The 13,557-nt window shown below is 54.9% G+C and overlaps 1 protein-coding gene across 2 annotated transcripts; it reads left to right on the top strand.

Annotated features, from left to right (window-relative positions):
* The first annotated feature begins 1,140 nt into the window (after nucleotides 1-1,140).
* SEMA4G (semaphorin 4G) lies at nucleotides 1,141-13,389 on the top strand. Of its 2 annotated transcripts, none has more exons than XM_082425437.1 (15): nucleotides 1,141-1,256; nucleotides 4,249-4,727; nucleotides 4,822-4,970; nucleotides 5,237-5,299; nucleotides 8,017-8,115; nucleotides 8,237-8,330; nucleotides 8,480-8,593; nucleotides 8,783-8,952; nucleotides 9,036-9,205; nucleotides 9,471-9,615; nucleotides 9,744-9,966; nucleotides 10,354-10,469; nucleotides 10,611-10,771; nucleotides 10,972-11,033; nucleotides 12,411-13,389. In XM_082425437.1, exons 2-15 carry the CDS (start codon nucleotides 4,604-4,606, stop codon nucleotides 13,235-13,237), a joined length of 2,517 nt encoding a protein of 838 aa, XP_082281563.1. In that variant the 5' UTR covers nucleotides 1,141-1,256; nucleotides 4,249-4,603; the 3' UTR covers nucleotides 13,238-13,389. The 2 variants fall into 2 exon arrangements, with proteins under 2 accessions (XP_082281563.1, XP_082281562.1); XM_082425436.1 differs by having other exon boundaries at nucleotides 10,611-10,786.
* Nucleotides 13,390-13,557: the final 168 nt, after the last annotated feature.

Below are 13,557 nucleotides of genomic sequence, written 5' to 3'. Positions count from 1 at the left end.
GTTCACTCTCTCTCAGGCCAGTGCTCATCTGCCTATTCCCCCACCCCCTGCTCCTCCAGAGCTCAGACTCTTAGGCAAATGTGATACTGTTACCTATGACCCTGTGGCCCTCATCATTTTGGTCTTATTCTTGGGCCCATATCAATACTGTCACGGATGAGAGAGGGAGGATCAGGCCATATCATGGCTAGAGCTCAGGTTTGATTCAAACCCTAGAGGGGGATTTAATAGGTGGTGGGAAGGAAGCATGGCCTGAGTTGAGGGGAAATTGCAGGGCCAGATGGCATGGGAGGACTACCCTAGCTGAGTTTAAGGGAGTTGGGGAATTGATTCTGAGGAGGCTTCCTAGATTGTTGCTGGGTAAGATGATTAAGCCTATGCAGAGCAGGATATTTGCCTAGGAGGAGCTCACTGTAAGATCTGGAGTAAGAATGATATTCAAGATGAGCTGTAAGGTAAGGAGCTGAGTGACCCAGTCCCCGAGGAGGTGAACCCCATTTACATCTAAGATTTGGTTGAGTGGATGGGTGCAAATGGTTGTGGCTTATTTAATCAGAAAAACAGCATTTTCTGTGTGCACTTCTGGTCAAGCTATTACTTCATCCCTCCAAGCCTGACCCCCTTCACCTCCTCAGACCTCAAGCTGAAAGAGCAGGCGGCTGGAGACCCTTGAGCTAGGAATCAAGACACTGTTCTGTGGTGAGAGCTGCCCCAACTCTTGGTCTCCACCTACTCTGGCCCTCTGCCCTAGGCAGAGAGCAGAAGGAGGTGTCAGGAGCACAAGAAGTGAGCTCCAGATTAGAGGACTGGCCAGAGGGCCTTCGGAGAGTTAAGCCCCGAGAGGAGACGTGTGCACATCTCCAGGAGCAGTCAAGTCCAAGGGGTTCTAGGGCTGAGGGGTGGGAAGGTAGAATCAGCCCTTCGAGGGCGCACGGGGTGGTGAAGCCACTACCAGGGGGCGTTACCGGGGCCGCGGCCCTAGGGGGCGGGGCACGCCAGACACCCGAGGGCAGTGTGTGAGCCCTGACCTATAGTGTAGGGTGGGGAGCGCCCTTCCCCACGATCCACCCTGTTGGCCCCGCCTCCCTGGCCCCGCCTCCCAGGCTCCCGCCCCACCCACCCCCGGCTCCGCCTCCACCCCTCCCCTCCTCCGGCCGCGGCCCCTTCCTCCAGCCGCTGGTGCTGTGGTGCTGTGGTGCTGTGGGGCCGCGGAGCCGCGCACCGCCGTCTCTATGGCCGGGGATCTGAGCGCAAAGGTGAGAGAGGCGTGGAGTGCGGGCGGCGGCGGTGCCCGGACCGGGGGGCGGGGGCCAGGCCAGGCCTTCCCACGTCTATTAAACCCGCCAAGCTAGGCCAGGCCTTCCTCACCACCAAGTCCCCTGGTCCCGCGTAAAGGCTCTAGAGGGGCGCGGGCCAGGCCTCGGGCCGCGCTGGGCGCAGACCCGCCACCGCAGAGTCGGGAACTGGCGTGGGGCGGGGGCCCGCGTGGCGAACAGTGTTCCCTGGGATCTGGGTCACGTCTCCCAGCGTCTGGCTGCATCGAAGGAGAGCTTGTCCTCGAGCTGCAGCAGTAGAGACTGAGGTTAGACCTGAGGAGAGGAGAGAACCGCGGACTGTCCAGGATGGAGGAGGGAGGGGGTAGCGGGGGAGGGGCTCTCAGGCCAGGAGGGACCGCCATCCTACTGGGCAGAGGGAGATACCACCTACACTAGGCAGGTGGACATCTGGGATGAAGGTCGAGAGCCTGCCCATCCTACACTGATCCTGTTTGCGGGGTGGCTCCCCTCCTCAATTCCCTCCGCCCTAAGATCTAATAGAGGGAAGGTGGTCAGAGTTCAGGGGGCTGGCCCTGGGGGAGGAACCCAAGCTGTGGAACCGGGGGTGGAGTGTGGGATGTGGACTGGAGACCTTGAAGCCTTGTTGCCACTGGGGGAGGGGGGTGGCAGCTCCGCCCCACCCCCTTTAGCCCCATCCTCCCTCCCAACAGGTTAAATGGGGGCTGAGAGCTCCTGCCCAACTCCCATATCTAGAACTGCAGTATACATGGGAGTAGAGGAGGACTAAGTTACACATTCCATTGCATCTTTACTTTGCTAAAACTAGGGGCCTCCTCCTGCCTGGGTTAGGTAGCCCCTCCCTCCCTTACAGAGCAGCCTTGACCCATGCACCCATCCTATTTGAGCATGCGAGGTCAGAAACTTCCCCCATCACTACACACACACACACACACACACACACACTCACAAACACATACTTGGATTCTGGCCTTAGAATTGGGACTTTTGGGAAAGGAGGCAGGGTTCTGCTCTGCCTCTCACCCCCAGTGGACACTGGCAGCCTCCAAGCCTGCAGTGAGAACTGGACCCCTGTATGTACATATGTTTGTCTCTGCATAGATGTAACTGTGTGTTTGAGGACTGTGTGCATACGCATGTAGTTGATTCTTTTGCAAACATGACGGTGCCTGACCCACTATATCAATGGGTTTGTGTGCATGTCCCTACATGTACATGTGTATGTGCAGGACCCTCCTGTGAATAGGTGTACAATCCTTCATAGGGACATGTGTGGGTTTATAACCCTCCTTGTTAACCCTATAGGCTGGGTGACTTGCTGAACAAATGGGCATGTAAATACAACTTTACGTGTAAGTATGTATAAACATGTGGCAGGCCCTTTAGGTGAACATATGTGTGCACAAACCTCCCTGTGAATGTGTGTGTGCATGACTCTCCTGCAAGTACACGTGCTCACAGCCCTCTGATGAATATGTATGTGTGTGTGTACCTATGTGCATGCACATCATCCTCCTCTGGACATATGTGACTCGTTTAAACCTGTCTAAGTGTGCCATGCACCACACTCTGAGTGGCTCCTCTGACCTGGGCTGTGTTCTTCTTGCCCAATTCTAGAGGCTGATTCCTCCTAGCCATAGGGCTCCCCCACACCCCCGCTTCTGCACTAAGCAGACAGGAGGCCCAAAGGTAAACAGGTGTGCCTCCACAGTGAGAGGTGGGGCATGTGCTGTTTGCCTGGGGCCTCTTGCTGCCCCAGCCCCCACACCAGGGGCCCATGCCCCTTCTGTGAGCCTGGCAGTCTCCTCAGTCTACTCATACTCCATTCTCCCCTCTCTGGGCTCTGCCCACCACAGTGGTGACCTTTACCTCTTGAAAAAACCCTCCAAATTCCTGTTCTCCCTCTGGCCAGTTCCCAGTCCCTTCCCTCTCTTCAAGGCCACATAGTTAATATTTGACCTGGAAGGAAAGGGAGAGGCCAGTTGCCCCCCTGGCCTTGTCTGATGAGATTGGGTGGGTCAGGTTTTTCTCCACCCCTAGCCCAGCCAAGCCTCAGGAACTTCAGAGATCAGGCCTATTACAGAGATCATATCAGACCTGCCACCTATCCCAACCCCACCCCCAGCTGGTTGGCGTGAGGGAGGGTCCAGGTGTGGGAATAGTCTCCAAGATGTGCCAGGAGAGGTGGCCAAGAGCTCAGGGATCCTATCGTTCACCTTTTACATGTTGCTCATGTCTCAATTAAGTGACCTTGCACACTAGAGGCTCCTGTACAGGTATTACAACTGTACAGCGGCGGGGGGTGGAGAGCAGAGGGAGGCAGATACACCCCGAGGTGCCTGTGAGTGCCTGTTTGCAGGTAGGGGCACGTGTGGATGCTTAGCCAGAGGGTATAGTACAGACTCGCATGGGCAGGGCAGAGATGTGCACCCCCTTGTAGAGGAATGCCGAGGAGGAGAAGTATCTAATTAAAGAGAAATTCCAGAGGGAGCTTTCAGGCCAGGGAAAAGAAAAAACAAAGGGAAAACAGGACAAAATAAACAAAGGCCCATTAAGCATCTCTGCCCAGGCCTTCCTGCATAAGGCACCCCCGCAGGCGGCAGGGGCAGCTGCTGCCGGAGTTGGGTCTCCCTGTTGGGAAAAAGCACTCTCCCTAGGAACCCGAGCTCCACCAAGATGGAGGCCTAGCCAAGCTTCTGACTCGGTCAGAGGAGGGCTATTACCTCGGGTTTGGGTTGAAGGGAGTCTAGGGTCTTGAAAGTGGATAAGTTCCACCCAACTTCCTGCATCAGAACAGCGAGGGGGACAGAATGGCTGAATCCATCTTCTTGTGGGAGTTTCGTAGATGCTGGGCCTCCTCCCTTTGGTACCACCTGAAGTCTGAGGGTAATGCTATCTACTTTCCATCCACACACAGATGAAAGGGCTTTTTTTCCTGTTTTTTTTTCTTCAGAAAACAGACCTCAGAGAACCAGGACTAGCCCTGCTGTCGGGGCAGGGTGACCCCATCAGTGACCTACAACCCCTCTGTGACCCCACAACTCCCTCTCACCATGGCGTTTGTATTTGATGCCGACAGGCAGCGTGTAATCCATCCCTCCTCTTGACCTCTTACCTAGGATTCCATGGCCACACAACCCTGTGATTCCATGTCTCCCCAATTCCAGGACCCTCCCTGGCCCCATGACTCCTGACCTTCTAAGTGACCTCCCTGGACCTTAACCCCTGTGACTGTTCTTCCCATCATCCCCTTAACTCTGGCCCTGGCTCCCCTTGGGGGTCTCGTTGGTCCGGGCCTCCCCAGGAAGATGTGGGGGAGGCTCTGGCCCCTCCTCCTGAGCTTCCTCACAGCAACTGCAGTCCCTGGACCTTTGCTGCGGAGACCATCCAGAGAACTAGATGCCACCCCACGGATAACCATCCCCTACGAAGGTTAGACATCCCCAACCTCGAAAGGCAGCAGGAGCCAGGGCTGGGCGTGGGGAGGCAGCCCCAGACCTGGGCTTATAGCTCCCCCTCTCCCCAGAGCTCTCCGGGACCCAGCACTTCAAGGGCCGAGCCCAGAACTACTCAACGCTGCTGCTGGAGGAGGCCTCAGCAAGGCTGCTGGTGGGAGCCCGAGGCGCCCTGTTCTCTCTCAATGCCCACAACATAGGAGACGGGACTCACAAAGAGGTCAGTCCCTGGAACCTGGACCACCAGAGGGTCTCCAGCTTCATCCAGCTCCTTGGGACCTCAACTTCCTGGAAACCCTGTCAGCCTTCCATAACCTCCTGGTCAGACAGCACTGCCCTTCCTGGCCCAGGTCTCCCTTACCTCCAATACTCTTCCTGAAACTTACCCCCGCCCTGGGGTCCTATCACCTTGTCCCACAGGTAATGGGGAAAGGCAAAGGCATTGGGTTCAATGCATCAGCCAATTCCCTTTACCGCCCCCTCCAGATTCACTGGGAGGCCTCCCCAGAGATGCAAAGCAAATGTCATCAAAAAGGGAAAAACAACCAGGTATGTGGTTCGCCCTCTCCCCAGCTCCTTTCCTCTTTCTTTTCAGTGGGGGATGTCAGGGTTGGTGGGGACACAGATGGAGAGGTACAGATCAGCCAGTCAGTTGCAGCAACCACAGTAAGCACTGTACGTGCCACTGGAGTGGCAGGCCCTGGGAGCAGTATTTTTTTTTTTTTGGGGAGCAGTATTTTTAATCCAAACGTCTGGTGACCTACTAGCTTGGTCTGAGACAGCATCTTAATCTCCTCTGGGCTTCCAAATAATAATCATGATAACAATAACTAATCTCTAGTAAGTGCTGACTTAGCTATTATCTCATTTAATTCTAAAATAACCCTATGAAATAGTATTATCCTCCATTTTACAGATGAGAAAAATGAGGCTTTGGTCAAGGAATAGCTCAAGTATCCAGTTTTCCGTGGAGGTGTATTAGTGAAGTGTCAGCCCTTTCTGGCTAAAGAACAGGGTGTCTGCAGGGGTCCTGTGTCTGGCTATGTAACATCCATCTGGAGAGCTTTTTACACAGTGGGTTGGGTTTTTTTTTGTTTTTTTTTTTCTTGGCCACGACCAGGGATCAAACCCACACCCTCTGCAGTAGAAGCACAGAGTCTTAACCACTGGACCACCAGGGAGATCCCTGGAGAGCTTTTTAAAAATACACATTCCCAAGGCCCACTGGCCTGGGGATTCTGATTCAGTGGGTCTGTGGTGGTGTCGAGGCAGCTGCATTTAAAGAGGCGTCTCCAGGAGATGCCATCAAAGGCTGCCTCTTAGTATAACATGGGTAGAAAATGGGGTTGGTGAGGCAGATGGAGCCGAGTTTATGGAGGGTTGTAAACACCCAGCTGGGGGTTTGGATTTTATTCTAGGACAATGGGCACCCTCACCATTTGACACTTTAGAGAGTCTCAAACTTTAATGTGCAGTGAATCACCTGGGTGTATTATAAATGCAGATGCTAACACAGTAGGTCTGGGGAAGGGCCTGAGATTCTGCAATTCTAACAAGCTCCCAGATGAAGCTGACACTGCTGGTCCCGAACCACACTTTGGCTTTAGAACATTTCCCAAAGCATGTTCTGAGGAGCATTAATTTTCAAAAGAGATGTTTAATATTTAGATGAGTTTGGGAAATGCTGCATGCTCAATCCCACAATGCACAGCAATACCCTTAAGGCTTTGAGGAGTCCTCAGTAAAGGCAGGTTTTACCTGTGGTTTCCTACTTATTTGACCACAGAATTCCCCCTCCCAGCTCCCCCGTTTTTTTAATGTAAACATCTTGGGGAAACACTATTATAAGAATATTTATCTGGTCCCAGGCACTAGATGGCTTAAAACAGAGTGAGTCTGGAGGCACGAAAGGCAGTGAGGAGGTTGGGGGCATCATATGGGTCAGAGGAGGGAGGCCTGAGCAGGCTTGTGGAGAGGAGGGATGGATGCCAAAGTAGTGCACCTAGTGAGGGAGTGGGATGAGACAAAGAGGCCTGCATGGACTCAAACCCTGGGTTATAGGCAGGAGGAGAAATCATTAACAAGGCAAAGAAGTCAAGAGGGTGGCAGCTTAGGGCATTTGATGGGCAGAGGAGGCCAGTGTGGCTGCAGTAGGGTGAATTAGGCCAGAGGAAGGGGTAGGGCCCTATCATGTAGGGCCGGGAGCATATGGGACCCTATGTTCAGGACTCTGGTGAGTCACTGAAGGGTTTTTAAATACAGCAGTGACATGATCTGGTTTACATTTTTTAAATATGCCTTGGAAAGTGGGTTGCAAGAGGGTGCTGACTGGTAGAATCTCTCTGGAAGGAAAATCCAGACAATGGTAACAGCAGTCTCCTTTGAAGGCAACAAGGATAAAAAGGAGACTGCTTACAACATATCCCTTTCTACCTTTTGAATTTTTCACTGTGTGCATGTATTCCTCATTCACTGAATAAATAAATGGTTTCTGTAAAGAGTGGCAGAGAGTCGGGAGACCTGCCAGGTGGTCGTGTAGCTGCCCAGGGAAGAGGTGATGGTGGTAATTTGGTCTAGGGTGGTGGTAGTGGAGGGGGAGTAGACCAAGTCATGAAACATGTAGGACAAAGACTTAATCACAGAGAGAGACTGAATGTGGGGGTGAGGGAATGGGAGCAGCAAAGATGACGCCTGGTTTCTGGACTGAGTATGGGATGGACTGATGAAGTGAAGTGGGAAAGACTGGATGAACAGTTTTAAGAGGGAGGATGCAGGTGAGGGAGGGGAGGGGATGAGCTTGGTTTCTGACAGCATGAGTTTGACGTGTCTGTGGGGTATCAGGTGGAGCAATGGCTGGAACCTGGGGGTAGACTGGGTAGTGCCACCCCGAAGCAGGTGTGGGAGCTCCATGACTGGGGGACAGTGCTGAGGAGATGTAAGAGAGAAGCGTCTTAGGGTGGTGAGAGCCCTTGGAGCCCCCGAACTGGGGGGTGCAGGGGACTACAGAAGATGCAGGAGAAGCCAGCCAAGTGTGTCAGGCAATCTAAGAGATAGCCAAGGGAAAAGGGGTCATGCCCCTGGGAGACCAAAGGACAGTGAGTTCCAGGGAATAGTCTGTGTTCTGGGCAGTGAGAAGGCCCACCAGGCTCTTGGAAAGAACTATTTGTCCTGTGGGTGGGGGCAAGAGGCAGACCACAAAGCTGGCCTAATGGAAGCAGTCTCTAAGGAGGCCCAGGGCTCACAGCCCTCCCCCACCTGTCCCACAGACCGAGTGCTTCAACCACGTGCGATTCCTACAGCGCCTCAATGCCACTCACCTCTACGCGTGCGGGACTCACGCCTTCCAGCCTCTCTGTGCAGCCATTGTGAGTATGCCTCTCCCTGCCCTGATTGCTGGTCCCTGACCCTGGACTGGTCTGACCTTCGGCAACAACCCTGGCCTATCCTCAGGATCAATGACTTCTGGCCCTTCCTTCACTCCCCCAGGATGCTGAGGCCTTCACCTTGCCAACCAGCTTTGAGGAGGGGAAGGAGAAGTGTCCTTATGACCCAGCCCGTGGCTTCACAGGCCTCATCATTGGTAAGCATGCCCTCCTCCCCACATCGGCCCCTCATCCACAAGCATGCTGTTTGTGGGACATGGATCTCGTTGCTAGGACTTGCCACCCATGTGTTATGTGTCTTGTTTTGTGTGACATGTCTCTCATGGCTGGCATGTCCCTGCCTCAGATGGAGGCCTCTACACAGCTACTCGGTATGAATTCCGGAGCATCCCTGACATCCGCCGGAGCCGCCACCCGCACTCCCTGAGGACTGAGGAGGCACCAATGCACTGGCTCAATGGTTAGGAGGATGAGGCACAGGATGATGGGGGGCAGGGGACTATTTCTTCATCTTTACTCCCTTGGGCAGTTGACCATCCCATCCCCATATCCCCAGGTGATGGTGTCTATTCCTGTGTGTTGTTGAGTGAGGGCGGTTGGGGGAGATCCCAGCCTATCTCAGAAGCCACCTGAACTGCCTGACCCACAGATGCTGAGTTTGTGTTCTCTGTCCTGGTGTGGGAGAGCAAGGCCAGTGCAGTGGGTGACGACGACAAGGTTTACTACTTCTTCACGGAGCGTGCTGCTGAGGAGGGCTCTGGAAGCTTTGCTCAGAGCCGCAGCAGCCACCGTGTGGCCCGTGTGGCCCGTGTGTGCAAGGTGAGGAGGACTGAGGGCAGGGCCAGGGTGTAGAGGCTGAACCTCTGACCCTGGCCCCTGACCCCATGCCCCTACCTCCCCAGGGAGACCTGGGAGGGAAGAAGATCCTGCAGAAGAAGTGGACCTCCTTCTTAAAGGCGCGTCTCATCTGCCACATTCCACAGTATGAGACACTACGTGGTGTCTGCAGTCTGGAAGCTGACACCTCAGCCCGCACGCACTTCTATGCGGCCTTCACGCTGACCACACAGTGGTCAGTGCAGGGACAGTGGGGAGGCAAGGAACGGGGACAGCATAGGGGCTGGAGCAGAGGTCAGTGAAGATGAGATAGGATCCACTGGGGGGAGGCTGGCTGCAGACAGAGAACTTCAGGCACATCCAGTGGCCTGCTCACCCTCAGGAGGGGCCCTGTGGGCCTGGAGCAGGGATTGGTCAGGGTAACAGTGGGCTCCAGCCCACGCAGGTGGGCAGGCTCCATTCAGTGTGACTCAGCCCCCTCCCCTATGTCCCGTCTCTAGGAAGACCCTGGAGGCCTCAGCCATCTGCCGCTACGACCTGGCCGAGGTGCAGGCTGTCTTCGCAGGCCCCTACATGGAATACCAGGATGGTGTCCGACGCTGGGGCCGCTACGAGGGAGGGGTGCCGGAGCCCCGGCCTGGCTCGGTGAGTGCCCAGGCCTGGGGTCAGTGCTGAGCAGACGGGACCCCTGAGAGGGGCAGGAGGTCTAGCCTTGTGGGGAGGACGGGCAGGTGGCAGAGTCCTGAGGTTCACCACCCCGTCCCCCACCACAGTGCATTACAGATTCATTGCGCAGCCGAGGCTACAACTCATCCCAGGACTTGCCATCTCTGGTCCTGGACTTTGTGAAGTTACACCCACTGATGGCTCGGCCCGTGGTACCCACACGCGGACGGCCCCTGCTGCTCAAACGCAGTGTGCGCTACACACACCTCACGGGGACACCTGTCACCACGCCAGCTGGACCCATCTATGACTTGCTCTTTCTGGGCACAGGTGCTTCTGACCCCTGGCCTGAGCCCTTTGGTGACTGCTGGCCTGAGTCCTTGATCCCTGTTGACCTCTAGCCCCCTGGATGACCCCTGATCACAAAACCCTGATGACCATTGATGTTGATTCTTCAATGAACACTCACTACTGGTCCCCAATGACCTGACTCCTGTCACCAACCACAGTGACATTTGACCCTAGTCACTAATGCTTCTAAATCCAATAATTCTTGCCATGACTAGCTTGGAGTTCCCAATGTCCAGAGGGCCCACTGCTACTGGCCGAATCCTTGTCCCTGACCTCATGACTCCAAGCTGCTCCCATTAGGCTATTGCAGGGGGCTGAGAGTAGATTCCACTGTTGGAGTCTGACCTTCTGCCATTCTCATACCAGCTGATGGCTGGATCCACAAGGCAGTGGTCCTGGGCTCTGGGATGCACATTATTGAGGAGACACAGGTGTTCAAGAAGCCCCAGTCTGTGGAGAACCTGGTCATCTCTCCGACGCAGGTAGCCCCTGACTCGTGACCCTCAATATTCCGGCCTTGCCAGAATAAGTGGAGGGAGTGGGGAGGCTGGGCAGTGGCTGTGTGTGTGTGTCTGTAAGTGGGAGTGGGGTGTTGCTGACCAGCTGTCCTCTCTGGCTCCTAGCATAGCCTCTACGTGGGGGCCCCTAGTGGAGTCATCCAGCTATCACTGTCCAGCTGCTCCCGCTACCGCTCCTGCTACGACTGCATCCTGGCCCGGGACCCCTACTGTGGCTGGGACCCCGGCAACCATGCCTGCGTGGTGACCACCACCGGAGCCAACAGGTCCCAGGGTAGCAGGTGGGAGGCCATAGGGGGGTGTGAGGGTCCCCTTTGCCCAGGGGATCAGGGCCTGAGGGGTGGAGGAGGGCCTGCCAGCTGCAGGGAGTAGAAGCCAGTTGTTGGTAACAGCTTTACTGACCCTTCCACTGGGGAAACTGAAGCCCAGTTCTCCTTGTTCATAAATCCCAATCTTCTGTCTCCAGGACAGCACTGATACAGGACATAGAGAGAGGAAACCGAGGCTGTGAGGGCAACAGGGACACAGGTAAGTGACGTCACGGATGTGTGTGCGTCTGGCTGCATAGCCTGTCCTCTTTACCATTTGATGCTACTTGTATGTGCATGTATGTATCTGACTGGCTGTGTCTGTGCTTTCAGCGAGAATGACCCAGCACAGAGTAAATACTCGACAAACATTTGTTGCAAAAAAAAATTGTAAATAAGGAAACAGGTTCAAGATGTGAAGTTTTTTGTCACTTCTGGAGCTTACAGCCAAGTATATGCACAGGCAATCAAATGATCACACAACCAATTAATTACAATTATTTTCTTTGGTTTTTGTTACAAAAGGAATAATTACAACTATGACAAGGGCTTGCCCCAAGGAAGATCAGATGACCGAGCTGATAACTGAAGCAAGAGCAATAATCATAATAATAATCATAGCTAATATGTACTGAGTACTTACCATGCGCCAAGCACTGATCACTTACATCAACAATTTCATTTATTCTCAGAGCATTCCTATGAGAAAGGTGCCATTATTACCATCTCCGTGAGGGGCAATCTCTCTGGGGCACAGAGAGAATAAGTAAACTACCCAAAGTTAAATCAGCTATTAGGCAGTAGGGTCTGAATTTGAACCTGACCCCAAGCAGGCTGCCTGGAGTTTGCGCTTTTGATCACTGTTATGTTCTCTCCCCCAAGTTAACCGGGCAAATAGAGGGCATGGGGAGGGGGATGACACCCAAGTAGAGGGAAGAGCAGGCAGAGCAAGCTTGGTGTTTGAACAACAAGAGAAGAGGCTGGAGAAATGGGCAGGACTGTGTTGAGGCAGGGGAGTGGCATGATCAGCATAGTGTTTTTAAAAGGTTACCGCACTGCTGCATGGAGAATGGATTAGATGGGGGCCAGCAGTTGGGGAAGGAGAGACATGAACAGGTCTGAGATAGATTCTGGAAGCAGAATCTTAGTGAGGGTTAGACAGAAAGGTGAGGGGGAGAGAGAGCCAAGGGAAACTCAGGTTTCTGGGAAACGGCTGGTAGCACCATACATGGTGATGACAATTCAAGAAAAATACCTGGTGTAGGCTGGGAGGGAAATTTTGGCCTTGGTTCCTGTGACATGTCCAAGAGATGCCCAGCATGTGGAAGGTATTCAAATCTGATGCTCAGAAGAGAACTCTTTGTTGGAGGTAGAGATGAGGAATCATTGGCAGATGTCAGGAATTGAAACCACTGAGAAGGGCCAACGTGAACCTTATGTGGGAGCATGAGCACAGAGCTTAGTCAGTTGTCACCATAATTCCAGATTCTGTGCTTGGTGCTGGGGACCTAACAGTGAACCAGCTGGCTTGCCATCTACAATGCCTTCCCAGGACAGGCAGGCAATGACCACTTCTCCTGTCCCCCGCTCCCTCCAGGGCCACCACCACCACTGAAGACCCGTTCTGTGCTCCGGGGTGATGATGTCCTATTGCCCTGTGACCAGCCATCCAACCTGGCCCGGGCCTTGTGGATGCTCAATGGGAGCATGGGCCTGAGTGATGGGCAGGACGGCTACCGCGTGGGTGTGGATGGGCTGCTGGTAACAGACACACAGCCTGAGCACAGTGGCAACTACGGCTGCTATGCTGAAGAGAATGGCCTCCGCACCCTGCTGGCCTCCTACAGCCTCACAGTGCGGCCAGCCACTCCTGCCCCTGCTCCACAGGCCCCTGCAATGCCTGGGGCACAACTGGCGCCTGATATGCGGCTGCTCTATGTGTTAGCCATTGCTACACTTGGTGGCCTCTGCCTTATCCTGGCTTCCTCCCTCTTCTATGTGGCCTGTCTTCGGAGAGGTGGACGAGGACACCGACAGAAATACTCACTGGGTCGGGCCGGCCGGGCAGGGGGCTCTGCTGTGCAGCTGCAGACAGTGTCAGGCCAGTGTCCTGGAGAGGAAGATGGTGATGATGGGGAGGGGGCTGGGGGCCTGGAAGGTGGCTGCCTCCAGATCATCCCCGGGGAGGGGGCCCCAGCCCCGCCACCCCCGCCACCCCCACCGCCACCGGCTGAGCTGACCAACGGGCTGGTGGCACTGCCCAGCCGGCTGCGCAGGATGAATGGCAACAGCTACGTGCTCCTGAGGCAGAGCAACAATGGAGTGCCGGCAGGGCCCTGCTCCTTCGCAGAGGAGCTCAGCCGCATCCTGGAGAAGAGGAAGCACACACAGCTCGTGGAGCACCTGGATGAGAGCTCTGTCTGAGCCCAGCCTCCCAGGACAAATGCTCTTCCAAACCAGCCTGCCTGCCCCAGGCTGGGCCGCTGCCTCCCCAGCACAGACACCCTACCTTCATCCCCGCAACTCCAGGCCCTTCTCCCAACTTTTTGATGTCCCTGTGGGGCTGGCCAGTCAGGCCCAGCCAAAGCCCCCTTCTCAGTCTCCACGGACCCATCTATGAGCAGCCCAGGCCAACCGGTGCTCCTCAGAGGTAGGTGCTCTCTCAGGCTCTGCAGACCCAGACCCAGCTCGTTCCCTTTTAACCTAAGCACTTGGGAGGAGAGGATGCCATCCTCCTGCCCCAT

This window comes from Balaenoptera physalus (assembly GCF_965194825.1).
Source record: "Balaenoptera physalus genome assembly, chromosome: 14".
Taxonomy (NCBI): Eukaryota; Metazoa; Chordata; class Mammalia; order Artiodactyla; family Balaenopteridae; genus Balaenoptera; species Balaenoptera physalus.
Note: the sequence above shows the minus strand (reverse complement) of the source record. Positions and strands in the feature narration are given on the sequence as shown.

What these genes read in the sequence shown, in the direction of transcription:
- SEMA4G (XM_082425436.1), top strand. Translation starts at nt 4,604, where the DNA reads ATGTGGGGGAGGCTCTGGCCCCTCCTCCTGAGCTTCCTCACAGCAACT. An exon ending in GAGACGGGACTCACAAAGAG is followed by an intron (nt 4,971 to 5,236) that starts GTCAGTCCCTGG and finishes CGCCCCCTCCAG; the next exon opens with ATTCACTGGGAGGCCTCCCC. An exon ending in CGGAGCCCCGGCCTGGCTCG is followed by an intron (nt 9,616 to 9,743) that starts GTGAGTGCCCAG and finishes CCCCCACCACAG; the next exon opens with TGCATTACAGATTCATTGCG.